At 41.0% G+C, this 18,377-nt stretch overlaps 1 protein-coding gene across 1 annotated transcript in view; it reads right to left on the reverse strand.

The window, feature by feature from the left end:
• Positions 1–18,377, reverse strand: part of LOC102825640 (protein FAM49B-like) — a 93,077-nt gene that overhangs the window by 9,625 nt on the left and 65,075 nt on the right. The window contains exons 4-9 of the mRNA XM_006830708.1: positions 14,240–14,361; positions 10,337–10,442; positions 6,463–6,599; positions 5,451–5,528; positions 3,602–3,718; positions 2,489–2,568 (exon numbers count right to left, since the gene is read on the reverse strand). Coding sequence (XP_006830771.1) covers positions 2,489–2,568; positions 3,602–3,718; positions 5,451–5,528; positions 6,463–6,599; positions 10,337–10,442; positions 14,240–14,361 — 640 coding nt within the window. The remainder of the gene's footprint in view (positions 1–2,488; positions 2,569–3,601; positions 3,719–5,450; positions 5,529–6,462; positions 6,600–10,336; positions 10,443–14,239; positions 14,362–18,377) is intronic.

The following is an 18,377-nucleotide window of genomic DNA, read 5'->3' on the forward strand; positions in this document are numbered from 1 at the left end:
GACACTCTGTCCTTCCTATAGGGTCTCTAGTAGCCGGAATTAACACAGGAACAGATCGTCAGGCCTCTTCTCCTATGGGATCACTGGCTGGGTTCAAACCACCAAAGTTTCAGTTACCAGCTGAGCATGAACCCATTGTGACACCAGGTTTCTAACATTACTGTTATAGTAACTTGAACTTACTGGATATAACTTTTCTATCCAATGTCTCAATTCCCACCAAATGGCGGGTTCGTTGTTGGTAAGTGCTGCTGAGTGGATTGTGATTCATAGTGACCCTGAGAAGTAAATCTGAACCGCCAACTTTGTGGTCCAGGGCATTATACAGTACCAAATAAGGTATACAGGACTCAAAGGCTAGGGTTAGCTAGTTTTGCCATCCAGCTAGGTTTAATAGGAGCCATCTCAGAAGCAGGAACAGACGATTCCAGAACCATCAAGAAGAGCTTGAGCGGAGCGTGAGATCCCTACCTAGAAAAGCGGTAACAGTAGAGGTGACAGCAGAGGTGGTGGCCTGGAGAGACAGAGCAGCTGCAGGCTCTAGGCCCGAGGACTGAGGAAAGCTGAGTGTCTGCGGGCCAGAGACTGACTTGAAAAATGTGCCCTTTGGACATTCACAGACTACATAAAGGAGCAGAGCAGAGGCCAAGGGGCCCATTCCTGACGGGAGAACTGCTGCGTTCTGAGTTGGTTCTGATCCTGAATTGTACCCTGTTCACTTCCCTAAAGAAGCCCCACAATCGTGAGTATTGTTGTGAGGTCCGTGTGGCCACTTCAGGAAACTGTCAAATCCAGATGTGAAGCAAACAGTGCTGGGGGAGGGAGGGATGGTTGGTGTTATGTGGGGTGATGAAAGTTGTAAGGGGGAGGTATGTCTGACCTCTGCTTCATAGGAATCAACGTTGGGCTGATTCTGATTTCCTGCTTGTGAAGCAGAGGAAAGTCAGATGTGACTTCCACATGGTCTTGGCAATTGTATTACTAGATTTCAAATGTATTATAATTCAAATCGTATTCTGATTTCACTACAGACAAAGAAAATGACAATCCTGTCTACGTAGACAGAGCATGACAGCACAAAGGGTCCAGAATCAGGATGAAGGGATCAGAGCTGAGTATGGGCCACCTGCCACCAGACACACCCTAAATACCCTTACACAGGGAGAGGAGGAGGGCTGTCTGCCACCGGGGACACCCTAACACCGGGAGAAGAGGGCCGTCTGTCACCGGGAACACCCTAACACCTTTATACGGGGAGAAGAGGAGGGCCGTCCGCCACCGGACACACCCTAACACCCTTACACGGGGAGAAGAGGAGGGCCATCCGCCACCGGACACACCCTAACACCCTTACACGGGGAGAAGAGAAGGGCCATCTGCCACCGGACACACCCTAACACCCTTACATGGGGAGAGGAGGAGGGCCGTGCGCCACCGGGAACACCCTAACACCTTTACACGGGGAGAAGAGGAGGGCCGCCCGCCACCAGACACACCCTAACATGGGGAGAAGAGGAGGAGAAGGAAGATAGTTGCCCTCTGACTTCATCAAGTTTTCTGATGTGGTTAAGTGCCGCCATGTCAGTTCCAACACATAGCGACCCTGTATAGGGTTTCAGAGGAACAGCTGGTGGGTTTGAACCGCTGACCTTGTAGTCAACAGCCCCATGCTTATCCTATAGCACTACACCAGGACTCTGGTTTTCTGATTGATTGGTTGGTTGGGTGCCAATGAATCAGTTCTGACTTATAGCACCCTATGTAGGGTTTCTGAGCCTGTAAATCTTTATGGGTACAGAAAGCCTCATCTTTCTCCCATAGAACAGTTGGTAGATTCAAACTACTGACCTTGTGGTTAGCAGCCCAGCTTGTAATGGATTACGCTATCAGATGACGTATATAAAACAGTGCTTCAGAAAATAGAAAGTGCATCCAAAATGAAATCCATGCAGTACCATGTATGACTCAATGGTCCACAGGAATTCTTTCTACCCGCTGATATGAAAACCCAGCCCAAGAGACACTGTGGCAGACACATCAGAAATGGCCTTAGAGAGGGCATTCAGGCCTGTGCTTAAACTCAAGACAACTAATATGGAAAGAGAAAGGAAAACTTTAAGTAACTCCAGAAAAAGGTGAAGCTCTTTACTGAAAGGAAGGATGTTCACGAGAAACATAATAGAGGGTGCTCTGAACGTCGTCCCTTACTTCCCACGCCCCCACAAGAAGGGGGGGGGGGCGCAGTACTGAAAGTCAACTCTGAAGAACCTAAGTTAGTCTGTCAGGTGGTCTGAGGCACCAGAGGTCTGAAAACCAGCAGTTCCATAAAGTTGCCAACCAAATGGTCTTACTCTTGCTCATATAAAAACAGTCCACACTTGGGCTCGGCTTCAGTACCAAACCTAGCATGTTCCCCTCTGGACATGCTACGAAAATACCAACCCCCACAGCATCCCTGTCAGAGAGAAAATGACCGGCCAGTACTCACGGGGTCTCCAGCATGACTCTGCACACACTCGCCATGGTACTTAAACAATCGGTAGTATTTTCTATGGGTAAGTTCTTATTCTGTGAAGTGTACAGAGAACAAAGAAAAAAATGAGTATGACAAACAATCACCACTCAAGTACCCTTGAACACCTAGCACAATACCCCAAACTAGCAACTTTAAAATCTGGTTCCCACTCTGTTGTCTAAAAGATTCACTAGATTCTTGGCACTGCTCTAAGCTTTGTAGCTCCAGCTAGGAGTGAGAATGCCCAGACCCTGGCCTCCGGAGGCACGGCCTTCTAGTGGGCTGGAGAATCAGCAGGCCCATGTAGACAGGGGCCAGGACTTCATGCTGAGAGTACTCGGAGTGGGGGGAAGAGGAACTCTGGAACCGGATGCAGCAACCCCAGGGAGACAGGTGGTGTGAACAGGAGAGGTCGCAAAGAGGGACTCAGTTTTCAGACTCAGGAAGAGTTTTTGGAGGGAGAGCCAACCAGTGAGACTGTCTGCTAGAGTGGATGTTAAGAGTTGAGCCAAGAAAGGAACTGGAGATAACACCATGCTTTCTCTTGCACAGGAGTAGCCATAACTGAGACAGGGAAGGCTAGAGGGCACAGACAGGCTAGCGGTTTGGCTGGGGAATGATAAATTTGAGTCGCTGACTGTGCATCCCAAGGGAGACTGCCAACAGGCAAAGGAATGCACGTGCAGACCTCAGGGAAGGAAGGGGTCAGGGCTCAACCTAACAGCTGGGGGGGGGGGTCTATCAGCTTAGTTGTGGGACTTCTAGAAAACACCAGGTTCAGTAACACAGATTCAAAATAAGCTAGGCTTCTGATGGTGGGGAAAAAAGGTTAGAATAAAAATTTTAAAGGACAAAAATTCCGGCAGGAAAATTACACTGATCAGTAAAGGTTATTTCACATGCTGCTGTAAGGTGCTGTCCAGACAGTTCCAACTCACAGCTACCCAATACGCACAAAAGAATCACTGCCCACTCCTACTTCTAGTATACTTCATCAAAACACGATCAGCGGGGAGACCTTCAACCTAGAGAAAGCACAGTCTTCAAGTAGCTGACAACACAAAAAACAGTTTATGTCATGCTTACCTCGGATACAAATTTTGTCGTGGCATCACTTAAGGTTTTCAGCATCGGGGTTGCTTCAGCATAAAACAAAGACATTCGATTTGCCAATTCATTATTTACTTCATTTTCTCCTTCTGCCTGTTGACAATGTGAGAGTACTTGACATCAGTTCAAATGTACCAACCAAGATAATACATCGAAGGAGATGTTAATGGATAGGCAAGGTGTCGATCTCGTAAAGGCTTGTTAAGATAATCTAATTACCCTTAACCAAATTGTATTCTCAGGAGCGGCTGGTAGGTTTGAACCACCAACCTTGTGGTTAGCAGTTCGATGCTTATCCCATGGATAATTAAAAAAATAAAAAGATAATGACATCATGCTCTGTCCGACACAAAGAACATGCAGGTATCCACATGGCACCCACAATCAAATGCTATTGGGACTGATAGAAAAGGAGTGTGTAAGGTATTAAATGCTCACAGAGAACTATGCCCGTACTGATGGAGACAGGTTGGTATTGTAACCTGAGGGTGGGCTGGGGAGGGACCTGTGTTATGTTCTCAATCCACTCAGTAGAGTGCAGTACAGTAAGAGGTAGCAAATCATGCAAGATAAAACGGAAGGAGGGCTGAGAACAGATTTTGGAGTGCCTTGAATGCTACAGGTTATGTTAGGTTTTTTCCTTTCATATATAATGGAAAGCCATTTGAAGTATTAAATGAACGGAGTGATAATTAAGTCCATTTTCTAGAAGTTAATCGATTAGAGTGGCCAAAATGAACCCAAACAGAAAAGGACTGGTCAGTCAGTGAGTTATGATGTTATCCAATGGTTGCCAAAAACCGAGTGAGAACTAAGCTCTCTGCTGAGAGACAGAAGTAACAGGTGAAAAAAGGAGAAGCAGAAGAGATTTGAGAGCCCGTACATTTGACAAATGACTGGATTTAAGCATTGGGTTGACGAGAGAAAGGTTGGTGATTTGAACTCATGAGTCTGTGGGATCAAGATGAGGCAGTTTGTTTCCATGAAGATTTACAGCCTTGGAAACTGAGGAGCAGTTGTGCTGTCCTAGAGGGCCACTGTGAGTCAGAACTGACCCAAAAGCCATGGGGTTTTTAGTAACAGCTGAAAGTACAGAGATGACTTTTATGCCTTTGGCCTTGAGTCATGGAAGGCTGGCCATCTTGGAGCATACAGGTTTTGCTTTTGTTTTCTTACAGAGCGGGTATGAAAACGACAGATGGTAAGGTCAGCTTCACACCAGGCACTGGCCGTGCAAAACCAAACTGATGCAAATAACAGATGCCTCATGGAAGAGAATCTGCCCACAGCAAGTGCTTCATAAAATACTTACTGAGCAAACGCAAAAAGAAAAAAAGGAGAGAGAAAGGCCTCCTTTGGTACATTTTTTTCGCCTCTGATGGCACACTGGATGCCATAAGTGGTTTGGGCATTTTTCTATTGAACTGTTAACTAGTTGGAGGCTAGGGCTGACCCTTGAAATGTCTATGTTCTTCGCATCAGCAAACATGATGTAGATCCTAAGCAAAAAGATGTTTTCTTTATATTTAAGATTGTATTTAATGGCAGCTAACTCTTTGGAGAAATTTGTAACAATGCTATACAGGTCAAAAACAACTTTTGGGGATTTAAGTGACCCGTTTTAAATGACAGGTAAATGTCACATGGTTTGCTCCATTTGCTCTTCTCCTAATCAACTATGGGTGCTCATCATTACAAACTTATCACCAGCTTTAAAATCGACCTGAATGAATGAGTGTATGAGTGAATGAATGGAATACAAGAATAAACTAAGAATTAAGAGCTGGGTGATTCTTTCTGCTCCCTGATTAGAGTAACAATTTACCGGCACATTGTTAATCCTCATACGACTCAATGTCCTTCTGTAATAGCTGAAATCATTTTGTATGGCAGGATTTGTCATCTAAATAAAACATTTAGGAAAGACAAATGTATTAAACATAAATTGTTTACTGCAAACATTAAGTGAAAAGTCTGCTAACTACAGTTTTAACTAGGCATGCAACATTTGCTGAATTCTAACAGCCATTAAGAATGTAAACTGCTATCTTCCATGACACTTTTTGCACTTAAACTACGTAACACTGTGCTCAGTTCCCACAGAATACACACAATGATGGGGACTCTTTGCTACTCATTCTTAGTATACTTGCCTATTCATTTCAGTAACTTCAGTGCTATAATAAAAACATGTTTGACCCGAAAAAGATATTACATCACAAAGAAAAATAAAACTAAAAGGAGTGTGTAAGCCCCTGTTTTGCATTCTGACTATAAAAGTTTATTTGGCCAGCAAGACAATCTTCAAAAGTGCAGCTAAAATTTTATATACACATCATTGCTATTTTCTAGATGAGGTTAACTAAAGCCCTGAAAAGTCAAAGGACCACCCAAGGTCTCAGAATTGATAACTCAGACAGCCCTAAACTTGATTCAAGTCTGCCATAGCAAATTTATCACTTATTAATCCATTACACTCCACACCTAATCATTCCAGCAATAAGATATTACAGCTTCAAGAAAAAAGGGAAATAGTTTAACATTTTTAATGGAGAAAAAAAAACTAAACAGAAAACAAAGATGAGCAGAAAAATTTTTTTTAGAAAAATGTATCAATACTGTTGTTTCAGAGACAATTTTCAAAAATGCCTAGTGGTTATTGGGTGAGGTGCTGTCTGCCGTCTCACTTCTCCTGAGACCTGGCACGATTTCGAAAATCCACTTGTCCATTTCTGCTATAGTCACACGCTAGTGAGGGCCCCGGCATTTCCTCCCAGGGGTCACTGAAATACTCACGACTTCCTGACAAGCAAGATCATCAGTTCAGAAAAGTCTACCTTGAGTTCATCAAACCGGAGTGTGAAGTGAAGAATTTCTGCAAATTGTTTAGCAAGAGCCTGCTCTCGCTCTAGGTGCTGGGTAGGAGAATATGGGGTGCTTGTCAGGGCTCCCAGAAGACCTCGTAATGCAGCTTCTAAAGGAAACAAAGGGGGAAAAATGCTGTTCTTGTTTCTCTGTTATTTGTTTAATTAAGAAGCAAACACTCTAATGACCTTAATTCCCACAAAGTTAAGGTCTCTTTAAAATCCAGGTGACAATACACAAAAATACAGCATACAGGTAGTAACAGGATCAAAGCAATTAAGTTTCAAACTCTGCCATTGATACTGTATCACACGTACCAACTTGAATTCTATATAACAGGCTAAAAAACATAATGCCACTAATTTTATAATTCTGTAAACTCAATTTAAACTACCAGAGAAGAAGTTTAACTATCAGCACCAAGTGTATGTGTCTCATATTAGTTTCACTATTCTCACCATGTGAACTTTTGGTTTTATGAAACTGCTTCTTCAACGGCACGAAGCCCAAAGTCAAATCAGTGCAAGGCTAAGATCAAATTCTTAACAACTCATATTTTGAAAATGTTGTTTATTTATAAGCACAAACTATTTTTTTTTTCAAAAGCTAAGAAAGGGAACACAATATTTGGTTTACTAATGAGCTTTCTGAGCACTTCAGACCTTGGCATCGCTGCACCATGATAGAAATATTCTAATTCACTGGTTCCGTTATACAGGTCCTTTGAAATAGGTGCTACTTATGGAACAGCAAGCTAACCAATGCTGTGTCAGAAAGTAGAGATGCGGATGTTGTGGCTAAGTGCCATCTACTTGCTTCTGACTCAAAGAGACCCTGTATAGGGGGTCCTAGGACCAGCTTGAGTCTGAAGCACTGAGTTCAAACCAACCCTGTGATCCAGTGCTTATCCACACCAGGACGCCACAGAAAAACTCATAGAATAAAATTAATTCAGTTAAAGATTGCAGACTCAGAAAATGCTTGATTCTACTCAAAGAAATCAAAATCTTACGACGCTAAAAAAAGGGGGTGGGGGGAGAATCCAATAATAAAATTCAGATCAATCAATATTAAATGTTGACAAGTTTATGAAGCACTAACATCTGTACTGTGCACTTGAACGTACTCTAACTCCACTTCACAACTGGATACACTGAGTTTCAGAGATTAAAGCCCAAAGTGATAGTATGGGCCAGGTGTTTCTGACCCCAAAGTCCCATACTTTCCACCAGAATAAACTTTCTCAAGTACAGCATCTCCCATCCTCTGTAACCAGGGGTAGAGTCAGACCACTCGTCTGAGTGGATATGGCCAGACACTGGTAGTTGTTGGACTTGTGTCCAAAAATGGCTGAAGTCTTCCATGGGATTAACCAATAGAAAGTGGCAGAAGTGACGTCACTGGGCCAGTTCCAAGGCTAGCCTTTACGAGGACTGAGAGTTTCTATTTTCTCCTCATGGACCAATGGCTTTGAGACCCTTTCTCTTTAAACTTTTCATGGCACCCAAGCCAGGGAAAATCCAAGTCACACTGAGAGGCCACATGACAACACTCTGGTTGAAGACAGTCAAAGGCTGGTATGAGTCATCTTGGGTATTCCACCCCACTGAAAGCCCCTGGGTGACTATTGTCCCAATCAGTTTCACACTGAGCAGAAAGATCAAACAGCGGAACCAAGTTCATTCAGAAAACAAGGCAACATCAAATTACTGTTTTCAGTCACGATTTGGAGTGACTGACTTACTCCTCACTTACCAACATGATTAGGTTCCGAAGACAAGGTCATTATATGAAAATCATTATGAAAAAATGAGAATGACCTTGTCAAAAGAGTCACAAAAGAAGAATGACTACATCAATACATAACTGCCAAACCACAAAGCATCAGTGTAGCCACGCTTAACCCTCATGACGTAACGGGCAGTATTACTCTCACCTGGCACCTCGCTGTCAGGCACTGCTAGACGTACATCGCTAACATGCAAAATCAGTGGGTAGTAAGTTTTTGGTTTGGCGAGACAGTATAGAAGTAAGAGTCGCTGTAGAATTTGCCATTATAGAAGTAAGACTGCTGAAAACAACTCGTGAAGCCCTAGCTTGTCCTGTTGAGTTTATCCTCATCTGGGCATAGTCTGAAGTCCTGATTTCAGTCTTCTGTGCCTCCCTCCCCCACCCCTGCTCCAGAAGGATTAGGGATCACGAGCTCTAATTCCTGTGTACTCTGTGTGCAGAGGATGGTGTAGAGAATGGTGGTCACCACATGTGTTCTGACTTAAGACATAAGAGACCTAGTAATACCACCAATATTTTCAAATTTGGGATTCTTTACAGTCAAGAGACAAGATTCACAAAGATTACTATGGATATTTTTAACGGCTTTTGATAAACCTAGCTCAGTGAAAGGAGTCAAAGTGCTTGATGACCCCTGGGAGCAGTTCCTGTAATAAGCCCACCGAGGGCACTAGGGAGATACAGACAAGGCAGTCCGCCTGTTACAGGACCAAAGCTTTCCCTCAGCCAGAGGCAGAGCAGGGCTGACTCCAATGCCCCAGCCTCTAACAAGCAAGTGCAAGATGTTTCCCAGGCCAGCAAGGTTCAGTCTGATCCCTGTGTGACTCACTGTAAATATGCAAAATGGCAGGGATCAGGCTCCCTCCTCTGGCAGCTTTGGGCTCTTGTCTGTGTTACTAACTCCCTCTGCTTCTATGAGCCCAGCACCCTGACGGAGCACACACCACTAGCGCGAACCATTCCAATGGTTACAATACAAGCAATCTTTCAGCCGTACTTGTTGGTCTTTGACAATTTTTCTTCCTCCACTGGTAATACTGAGGGACCAGGAGGAGATTGGGTGAGACCAAAGTACTACCAAAGGCAATGTAACTTCCAGTATAACCAGGAACTAGCGGTATAAGAAAAGGCTCTAAGTACTGAGCATTCAAAAGAAAACAAGAAGAAAAGATCTAGGCTGACCGAGGTTCTAGTCAAATCATGTGAAATTCTTACTTCTAATCAGAAAAGGACAATTTACACAAGCACTTCTATGTTGGTCATTACTGGCTTTAACATTACCTTTTAACAACACTGCTTTCTAAAAGCAAACTGACAACTCACTGACTATTTGGAAGCTTAGACATTTTTTTTCCAAACTGGAACATTAGAGCCTGTATGTATACCTCAATCTTAAAGCAAAGGTTTCAAATACAAATGGTCAACTAGCAATCATGAAACTAAGGTATCAGAAAATAGGAAGTGGTGTGAACCAACAAATATTATTAGCTCGAACTAATGAGACAGACTCAGCCAATAGAGATGCAGCTCAATTGCGGCCTAAGCCACTGATTTTTCCAAAGAGACTGGAGACTTTTATTAGGCATTTTTTAAAAAAAAACAATGTGGGCAAAAAGAAAAGCGTATCTGAGGCCTAAATTTTGCTTACAGGCCTCCACAGTTTGATATTATCAGCTTCCTGGTTTCAGTGTTCTATAGCCTCAGATGGTAATCAGCACGGACTATAAGATCACAGAATGTTAAATAACCCAGGGGCCTGGGGATTCATTCCTGAATGGGAGAGGATCTGAGGCAAGCTGGAGAGAAACCTTACCAAGCAGCCCCTCACACTAGAATCTTTCAGTAATGTGAACAGAATCCAAGAGAGCCTTGTGAAATTGATAACATGTCAAGAACAATGTTCTCAGTACACAAATGAGCAAGACTGAAGTTAAGAAGGTTAAACTGCTTCACATGTACATTGTGGCTACTTAGTGAAATCGAGTAAGATGCATCTTCGGAAGTTAATGAATGTCTTTTTCACTAGGGCAGTCAGTTACAAAACTTTCAACTTACCTAACCTCTGAGAAAATTCATAAAATTTCTTTAATTTGCCTACTAGTGGAACCACTGCACCCCATGCCTTCTCTTGCAACTTCTCATCTGCTGGATGCTGGATTGCCTTAAAAACCCAAAGACAGAAAATGGTTAGAGTTTGGAGAAAAACAAACGGTATCATTTTCACAGTAAGTCAGAGGTTTCAGCCAACACAGGAAGCCCTGTTACAATCAGTCTGCTACAGAGTACAGGACACAGACATGGATCCTTCTCAACTCCAGATATATTAGAGCCTGTGAATGCCAGACCCCAAGTCAGGCAGAACCTGTCAGAGAAGAAAAGCCCAAATCATTTCCATGCACTAGAGGGACCCAAACATGGTGAGCACACTGTCCAAGGTGGAAAACTTGTAAGACCTGGAAAAACAAGGCGGTCCGTTGAGTTCTAGCTTTTATAGGTTTCGCTGTAGAAATGCTAATCTTAGTTTTCCTGCCAATGGCTACGGATACAAAGTGAAAACATAAGGGCATAATAGAGAACTGTCTTCTAGATACACTACAAGAAAATAGTTTATACTGCTGTCTGCCATAGTACAGACTGACTCTCAGGAATTCTCTCACAGAAATTATTTTGATGGACTAAAAAAGGAAACCAAAAATAGTGTCCTTACTAAGTGCCATCAAGTCAGTTTCAACTTATAGTAATCCTGCATAGGGTTTCTGAGGAGCAGCTGGTTGGTTTGAACTGCTGACTTTGCTGACCCAATCAGAGTCCAACTCCCAGAAAAACCGCCATGTTACATATTTTTATGAAATTTGGATGTTCAAGAAATTTTATATTCACTTAAAAAACAAAAAGGTAAAAACAATAAATGCAATATGGTGACAGACAAGTCTAGGAAGGCCAAGAACCATTTGAATTCAAGTTCCAGGGTCCAAACTAGCTCTAGGACCTTGACCTCACACTTAAAAACCTTAACCGACCTGGAAAATATGGTTCTGAAATTGGCTAAGAGTTAGCTGCTGTAACTAAAATTCTATCCTGGAACTGAAGTTTTCTCAGAGTTTGCTAAAAAGAGATGAAAAATTAGTTTCAAATCTGACAAATGGAGAAAAGAAAGCTCAGTAATCTTTTGTTGTTGTTGTTGTTGTTAAGTGCCGTGGAGTGGGTTCCGACCCATAACAACCCTGTAGTACAGGGTTTCCGAGGCTGTAAATCTTTACGGAGGCAGAAAGCCTCATCTTTCTCCCATGGAGTGGCTGGTAGTTTTGAACTGCTGACCTTAAGGTTTGCAGCCTGATTCATAACCACTATGCTATCAGAGCTCCGAAATTATAAATCAGAATGTCTTTTCTAGGTCTTTAAGTCATCAGGCGAGCTTTTCAAAGTATAGAGGCTTCTTCTCAAAGAAATGTTTTTCAGTTTTTATCTTCCTTTCATCTATAAATACTCTCTACTTGAGCCTTTATGTAACTTAATGCTTTTTTTCCCCTCTCTCTCAACTTGGTTCTTCTAACATCTTCACCCAAACTAAACATATATCACTGCAGGGGCCTGACTGCTTAGAAACATTATCAGAAGGTTTCAGCATGTTTTGATTTTCCCAAGCACTCAGCCTCTGACTATCAACACACAAAGAAAAAAACCCCAAAAAAACATAATATTGAACCCAGGCAGATTTACAGTCTGTTCTGAATAAAAGAAGCTACAGATGAGTATTTTTATATAAGAGTATTGTTGAAGCAATTTGCTTGTAAGCTTGCCACTCACTATTCTTGACTTTTTCTATTAAAAAAAGTTAACAGGATGAGCACTGTACTGTTCATTTCATGGGAGGGAGATGAGGCTTTCTGCTTCCATAAAGATTTAAAGCCTCAGAAACCCTCTACAGGGTGGCTATGAGTGGAAACTGACTCCACAACATGTAACAACAATAAAACCAAACAGGAACCTAGAGTGAATCCCACTTTTCTGGCTGTCTAGAAATGTAATAGGAGTGCAATAGCTCTGTAGGATACGCACTGGACTGTGAACCACAAGGTCAGCGGTTTGAGCCAACCAGCCACTCTGCAAGAAAGAGATGAGACTTTCTGCCCCCACAAAGATTGACAAGGCTCGGGAAGCCTAAACAAGTCACTAAGAATCGGAAGTGACTGGCCAGCACATGAGAAGAAGAAATGTAACGTTAAAGAATTAACATTATACCCTATGATAGCCTCATTCCATTATTATACTAGTCGGAGGGTTTCAAAAGAAAGTGGGTATTACGCTGATACACTTTAAAAAATGTCCTTTACCTTCAAACCCAGACTCAGTATTTTATATCCAGTAGCAAAAATGTATTTTATTTTTTAAGACACAAATTGATGAAAGTTAAATTAGTATTGTCTTCTTTTATGAAGCCTAACCACTTTTCCAGGCAAGGATCTGAAGAAAGATCAACCCATTCTTACAAAACCAAAATGCTCATGCAAATATCACCATGCGGCCATAACTGAGTCAAAGTAACTATTTTTCTGGCCCCACCTTGCCTAAATTTGTAAGTTTATAGATATCACTCTTTTATGACACACATTTTATGGTTCCGGTTTATAGTTCTGATTCCTTCTCCATTTCATGTCAATTTTACTGTTGCTGATGGTGTTTCTGGAACATTACTCTCCAATCTGTGAAAGTGCACTTGGCAAATGTCAATGGTGAGATGGTCACGGAGCAGGTAGCCCAACTCATTTTTTAAATGTTAATACTGTTAGGGACACGCCCACACTAAAGATGGGAACGTCAATGCCGCTGTGTACTGCCATCATCAAGAGAGCCAGACTTCCCTCTTCCCTGGTTTCTCCTAGCTAGCAAATCTTTACCGATTGATTAGACTCTACCTTAAATTAAAGTGTATTCTATTTTAGAATCATGCTGAACACAATGAAGCCTACACAAATAGGGTTATGATTGCATATTTTTAGTGTAATACTAACAAGCCACCCTATGGTTTATGTCAGCTAATATGTGGTTTACACAGATTAGCTAATTTTACCTTAACAGCAACTCTCTGAACCGTGTCCACATTTCAGCCACCATGAATAAGGAAGCCTTCACCAGGCCCCTAAATGACAAGTCAAGTTGGAAGTGGACTCGGAACCAAGTGACTAGTCCTTGATGACCTCCCATGATTCTAGTAGGAAAACAACGGGTATCAGAAGGAGGAGAAACACAAGGCTCTAGCTGGGACAGAGAGAGAGGTCAAGCCACCAGAGTATGTATATGCTGAGGGGAAGAAGTTAATGGAAGGGAAGCGAGAACACTGGATGAAAAAAAAGGAGTCATTAAAAGGCTAGGGATGGTCTAGAGAAGGATGGAGAACAAAAGTGGAGAGGTTAGTTTTAGAAAGAAGTTAAGGACATAGATTCTTCTAAAAAGAAAGAAAACGGCACACAATGGAGGCCTGGACAAGTTCAGAAGTTTGGGACAGGACAACTGAGGGAGAACACAAGTCATGCCTTCTCTGTAGACTACGGACCAGAGAGTTGGGGGAGGGGTCCAATTACAAGGATGATGTTTAATATCAGGAGGAGTGGACATAACAGATTTCCAGGAGCAAAGTCATTATTAGCAAGTTTATGTTCCCTCAAAGAAAATAAGGCATAAACAGTCCCCCGGGGTTCATGGGTGTAATAAATTTCACATGTGATAGCCACCAAAAACCAAATAAATAACATTTCTTTAATATAAACAAATGATGGATTTATGGAACAGCTGTTTTATTCTTTCAACCACTTTTCACCTAATGTAAGCATGCTCCCTTCAGATGTCAGATTATTAACAGGCAAACGAGAATTGTGAAACATACGGAACATTCGAAATGAAAGGGAAGAGGGACGCAGAAAATGTTCGTTGTCTGAAAAATGCAGAAACATGCTTTACCTCGCGAATTTCGTGGCCAGCTCCTCTGTAGGACTGCAAGTCCTCCAAGATGCCCTCGGCGTCTTTTAATACTACATTCACCTGATGATAAATTTCCTTCTCAGACTCTGTAGGCTGGGCATCTACATAGCAGGAGAGCACAAGAACATTTACAGGGACATGAATTTTTTTTTTTTAATGTATCTTTAAGATTAAGTAATTAACAACCCAAATTTCCAGAAATGAGTTACATTTTATTCAATGTTAACTTTGCACTTATTCTATCAGCTCCATAGCTCTACGTTTAAATGATTAGTCTCAAGTTTGCAAATATCAGTGGAGCAAGGGAATAAATACCAAACATGACAATTTAGTTCAAATTATAAAAATCATGACTTGGTATATTCAGATGTCTAATTAAAATTTTAAAACTGTGATAGTCTTAACTATCGTATTTTGACAACATTCATCAGCATTAATAATGAACCTAACTGCCCCCAATAATATCTTTTCATATAACAGAAGTGGAGTGCCTGCTAATAATATATCTGCATAATCTATATAGCTCAAGTCTGAAACGACTTTCCTACAAAGGCCATTTTACTTTGAATATAAAACACTGAACTTTGATCTAAAATGTAAAAACTGTCTTAATAGATTTTTGATGCTTCACTTTTCTAGAGACCCGTTTAAATTCTGGCTCAATTCATGGGAAAATCTAGGTAAAAAAAGGAAGAATATATGTCTATAGGACCGGTAGCTGTTATCAATGAATGCCCTGCTGGTACACATAGATCAGAGTTTGTGCCCAGGAGAGGAGTTCAGTTATGAAATTGATCCTGAAATACTGAGCTAATGACAAGGACACATTATAAGCTACAACACTACGGATGACATTCTGAAATACAACAACAAAAGCTGAGCTCCTATTCACTTGGGATGGAGTGAGACAAAAATGAGGGGCCATTAATAACTATGAAAAACAAAACCAGGAATACAAAAACACAGGCATTTTCACCAATGGAGTGACTAGATTTAGATTTCTCTGCTAAGTAGCAGAAATCTTGCAGGCATTATTTAATAGTGTGGTCATTTGTTTCTCTAAGGACACATTTTTATTTTACATACTTGGATTTGTTGTTGTTTTTTTTAAAGAGGTAAATGAACATACCCCTAGGAAACTGAGTTTTCCATAAACCTTTTCAACTAGACCACAAACACTATATTTAAAGGCATAAAGCACTTACAATGATAAGCATTAGGATTACCGTGATGGTTTAGGGAATAATTATGCAAAATTCTTCCATGCTAAAAAGCTTTTTTTTTTTTTTTTTTTAAATTACAGGGGTAGAGAAAGGAAGGAGAAAAAGAGAGTTGGGCTGTCTAAATTGAGAATTAAACTAAGAAAGCTTCTGGTAAATAAATATCTTTGTCATCAATTACACAGAGTCACTACCTGGATTTTTCTGCACCCACCTCCCCTTCCCACAAATACATAATTATCTACTTGTAAAATCTTTTATTTAGAAAATTTAAAAGAAATTTAGTTGACATGTGATGAAACTGAGTCAATCAAGATGCCTGGTCACTGCAACTTTAATGTGTGCTTGGGATCAATCATAATTTAATTCCAGCTAACCTGACAATTAGTCAAAATAGATACAACATCATTATAAAAATCAACAAATACAGTACATCAAATTAAAAATGTAACGTATTTTAAGCTGTACTATAGCAACAATAGAGCAGTATCTGTGTGCAAAGTCAACTTCAGAATTTGTAAATCACATCTGAACACTTATTTTTAATTTCTTTTCAGAAATCATACATTATGATAAAATTAAGAGGACCAATTGATAAATTTTTAAAAGACCCTGGGTCCAAAGCTATGTAAAGTATTTACTATGAGTATATACTGATCTGGTAGGTAACAACTGTTTAAAGACAACCAGAATTTGTCACTCAGCAGAAACTTTTTCCACTTTCAGCCAGACCATAGTCTCCAAAGTTACGGCTAGACACACATACTACAAAAAAAGCACATCTCATAAGCTTTATACTTACACCAGATGCAGTAGAGATCAATAAAATTTTACATGCAAAAAGAGCAGTTTTATACTTTTCCGTATGAAATTGTGGCACTGCCGAGGTAACATCAATAGGAGACACACATTACAGAGCTTTGAATTTGTGACGTGGAATTCATGGCAGGACAATACTTTTAACTATCTGTTCGATACCACAAAGTTTGGGTGAAGCTTGGGAATACTAAACTATGCACTTTTTGGGTGTGGTGACTAGTTGTTAACATAAAAATGTGACACTGAGACTTACATACAAACAAAACACTATCAAGTAGCCTTAAAAAGACCTCCTAAGTGGTTAGTTATTATGTTAAAGGAGAGGTGTGACTCAGTCCTGATGAAGATTCCAGTTTCCCCCTTGGGTGAGAAAAACACCCAGCGCCACACTGAGAAAACATTTTTCAGACTGTCACAGGAAAGTCACATTGATAATTTTGAAAGCTGCTGAAGACTGCTGGAGAAATGTAGACAAACAGAAAAGAGCAAACAGGTAAGCACTACTTTACTGACAGCAAGTCATGCAGAATGGTGAAACACTAGGAAAGGGGAGAAAGCGGCATAGAAATGAAGCATTTTGTTTTTAAAAATGGCATTATATAATGCAACCAAGACTTGTCACTTTGATTTTTCATAGCAAAGAATGGCTTTACCATTTGAAGAAAAATATACTGTTTAACCAGCTACAAAAAGAATGCTGATTTGATAACAAAAGAAAGTTATCTACTGCAGACGTAGACAAAGTAACTACTCATAGCTTCATTGTAAAAACTGTTCAGAGGAAATTAACTGTATGTTTCCAGTGAAATTACAATGAAAATGGAGAATAAATTTAAGTCCTTCAGTAATTTACATGGGTTTCCTACAGGGTAGAAGGTAGAGGAAAAAGCAATGAAAAAAAATAAGGCAAAGTGTAAGTATTAAAAAAAAAAACCAGAAAGTCAACATGAAAATTATAGTTGTAAGGAAACTTTCTGCTTTAAGCGTATATTCATTCATTCAACAAATATGATCAAGTTCCATAAATGCCATCCAGGCAGGGGTTGTAAGTGTATCGTATCTACCACGGTACAGTAGGCACATTCAACACTTGGTGGTGGTGGTGTGGAGAGGAGTTGATTCCTGCATAGGGTTTCCAAGGTTATAAACCTTTATAGGAGCAGAAAGCCTCATCTTTCTCCCGCAGAATGGCTGGTAGTTACAAACTGCTGACCCTGAGGTTAGCAGCCCGAAGAGTAACCACTAACCTAACAAGAGCCCCTTTGGTAAAGTCGAGCGTCAATGAAATAGAGTAACCCCCCCGCCCCCCGCCCAATGAGACGGACTGGTACAGTGGCAGCAGCAATGGGCTCAAATACAACAATGACCCTGAGACTATCCCAGGACGGGACACGGTTTCATTCAGCCATTTCTGTTTGACAAGCTGTATCCCACCTCATGTGCTAAATCCGTGTGAAGCTCTGGGATGAACTCTGACCACACTTTCTGTAGAAAGTTTGGTAGATCTTCTATAGTAAGTATTTGTTGAATGAATGAATGAACAAGAAGGTAAAAATCGGTTGCCCTCACGTCAATTTCAACTTATGGCCAGTCTCTGTGTGCCAGCAGTAGAACTGTGCTCCATAGGGCTTTCAAAGGAGGATTTTTCAGAAGCAGATGACCAGGTCTTTTTCCAAGGTCCCTCTGAGTGGACTTGAGCCTCTAGGCTTTTCAGTTAGCAGCAGAGTGAGGTAACCATTTGTACCACCCAGGGAATGACAAGGTAGAGAGACATCCATGAACATATATCCCCAGTATAAATTAAAGAAAGCTCTTTTTTTGGGGGGGGGAGTCCTGGTGTAGTGCTGTAGCATAAGCACTAGACTGCAAACCACAAGGTCAGCAGTACAAAACTACCTGCTGCTCCTCAGAAACACTATTAAGGGTTGCTATGAGTCGGAACCAACTCGACAGCACTTAACAACATTATGCTTTGTTAGTTTTGTTGTAGTTATGTGCTGCTGAGACCCTGTATACCTCTAAACAAATGTAATCCAGGTCAGTTAAAAAAAAAAAAATTAAGAAAGATGCCTTGAGGA

The sequence above is a fragment of the Chrysochloris asiatica genome, unplaced genomic scaffold (genome assembly GCF_000296735.1).
Source record: "Chrysochloris asiatica unplaced genomic scaffold, ChrAsi1.0 scaffold00001, whole genome shotgun sequence".
Classification (NCBI taxonomy): Eukaryota; Metazoa; Chordata; class Mammalia; order Afrosoricida; family Chrysochloridae; genus Chrysochloris; species Chrysochloris asiatica.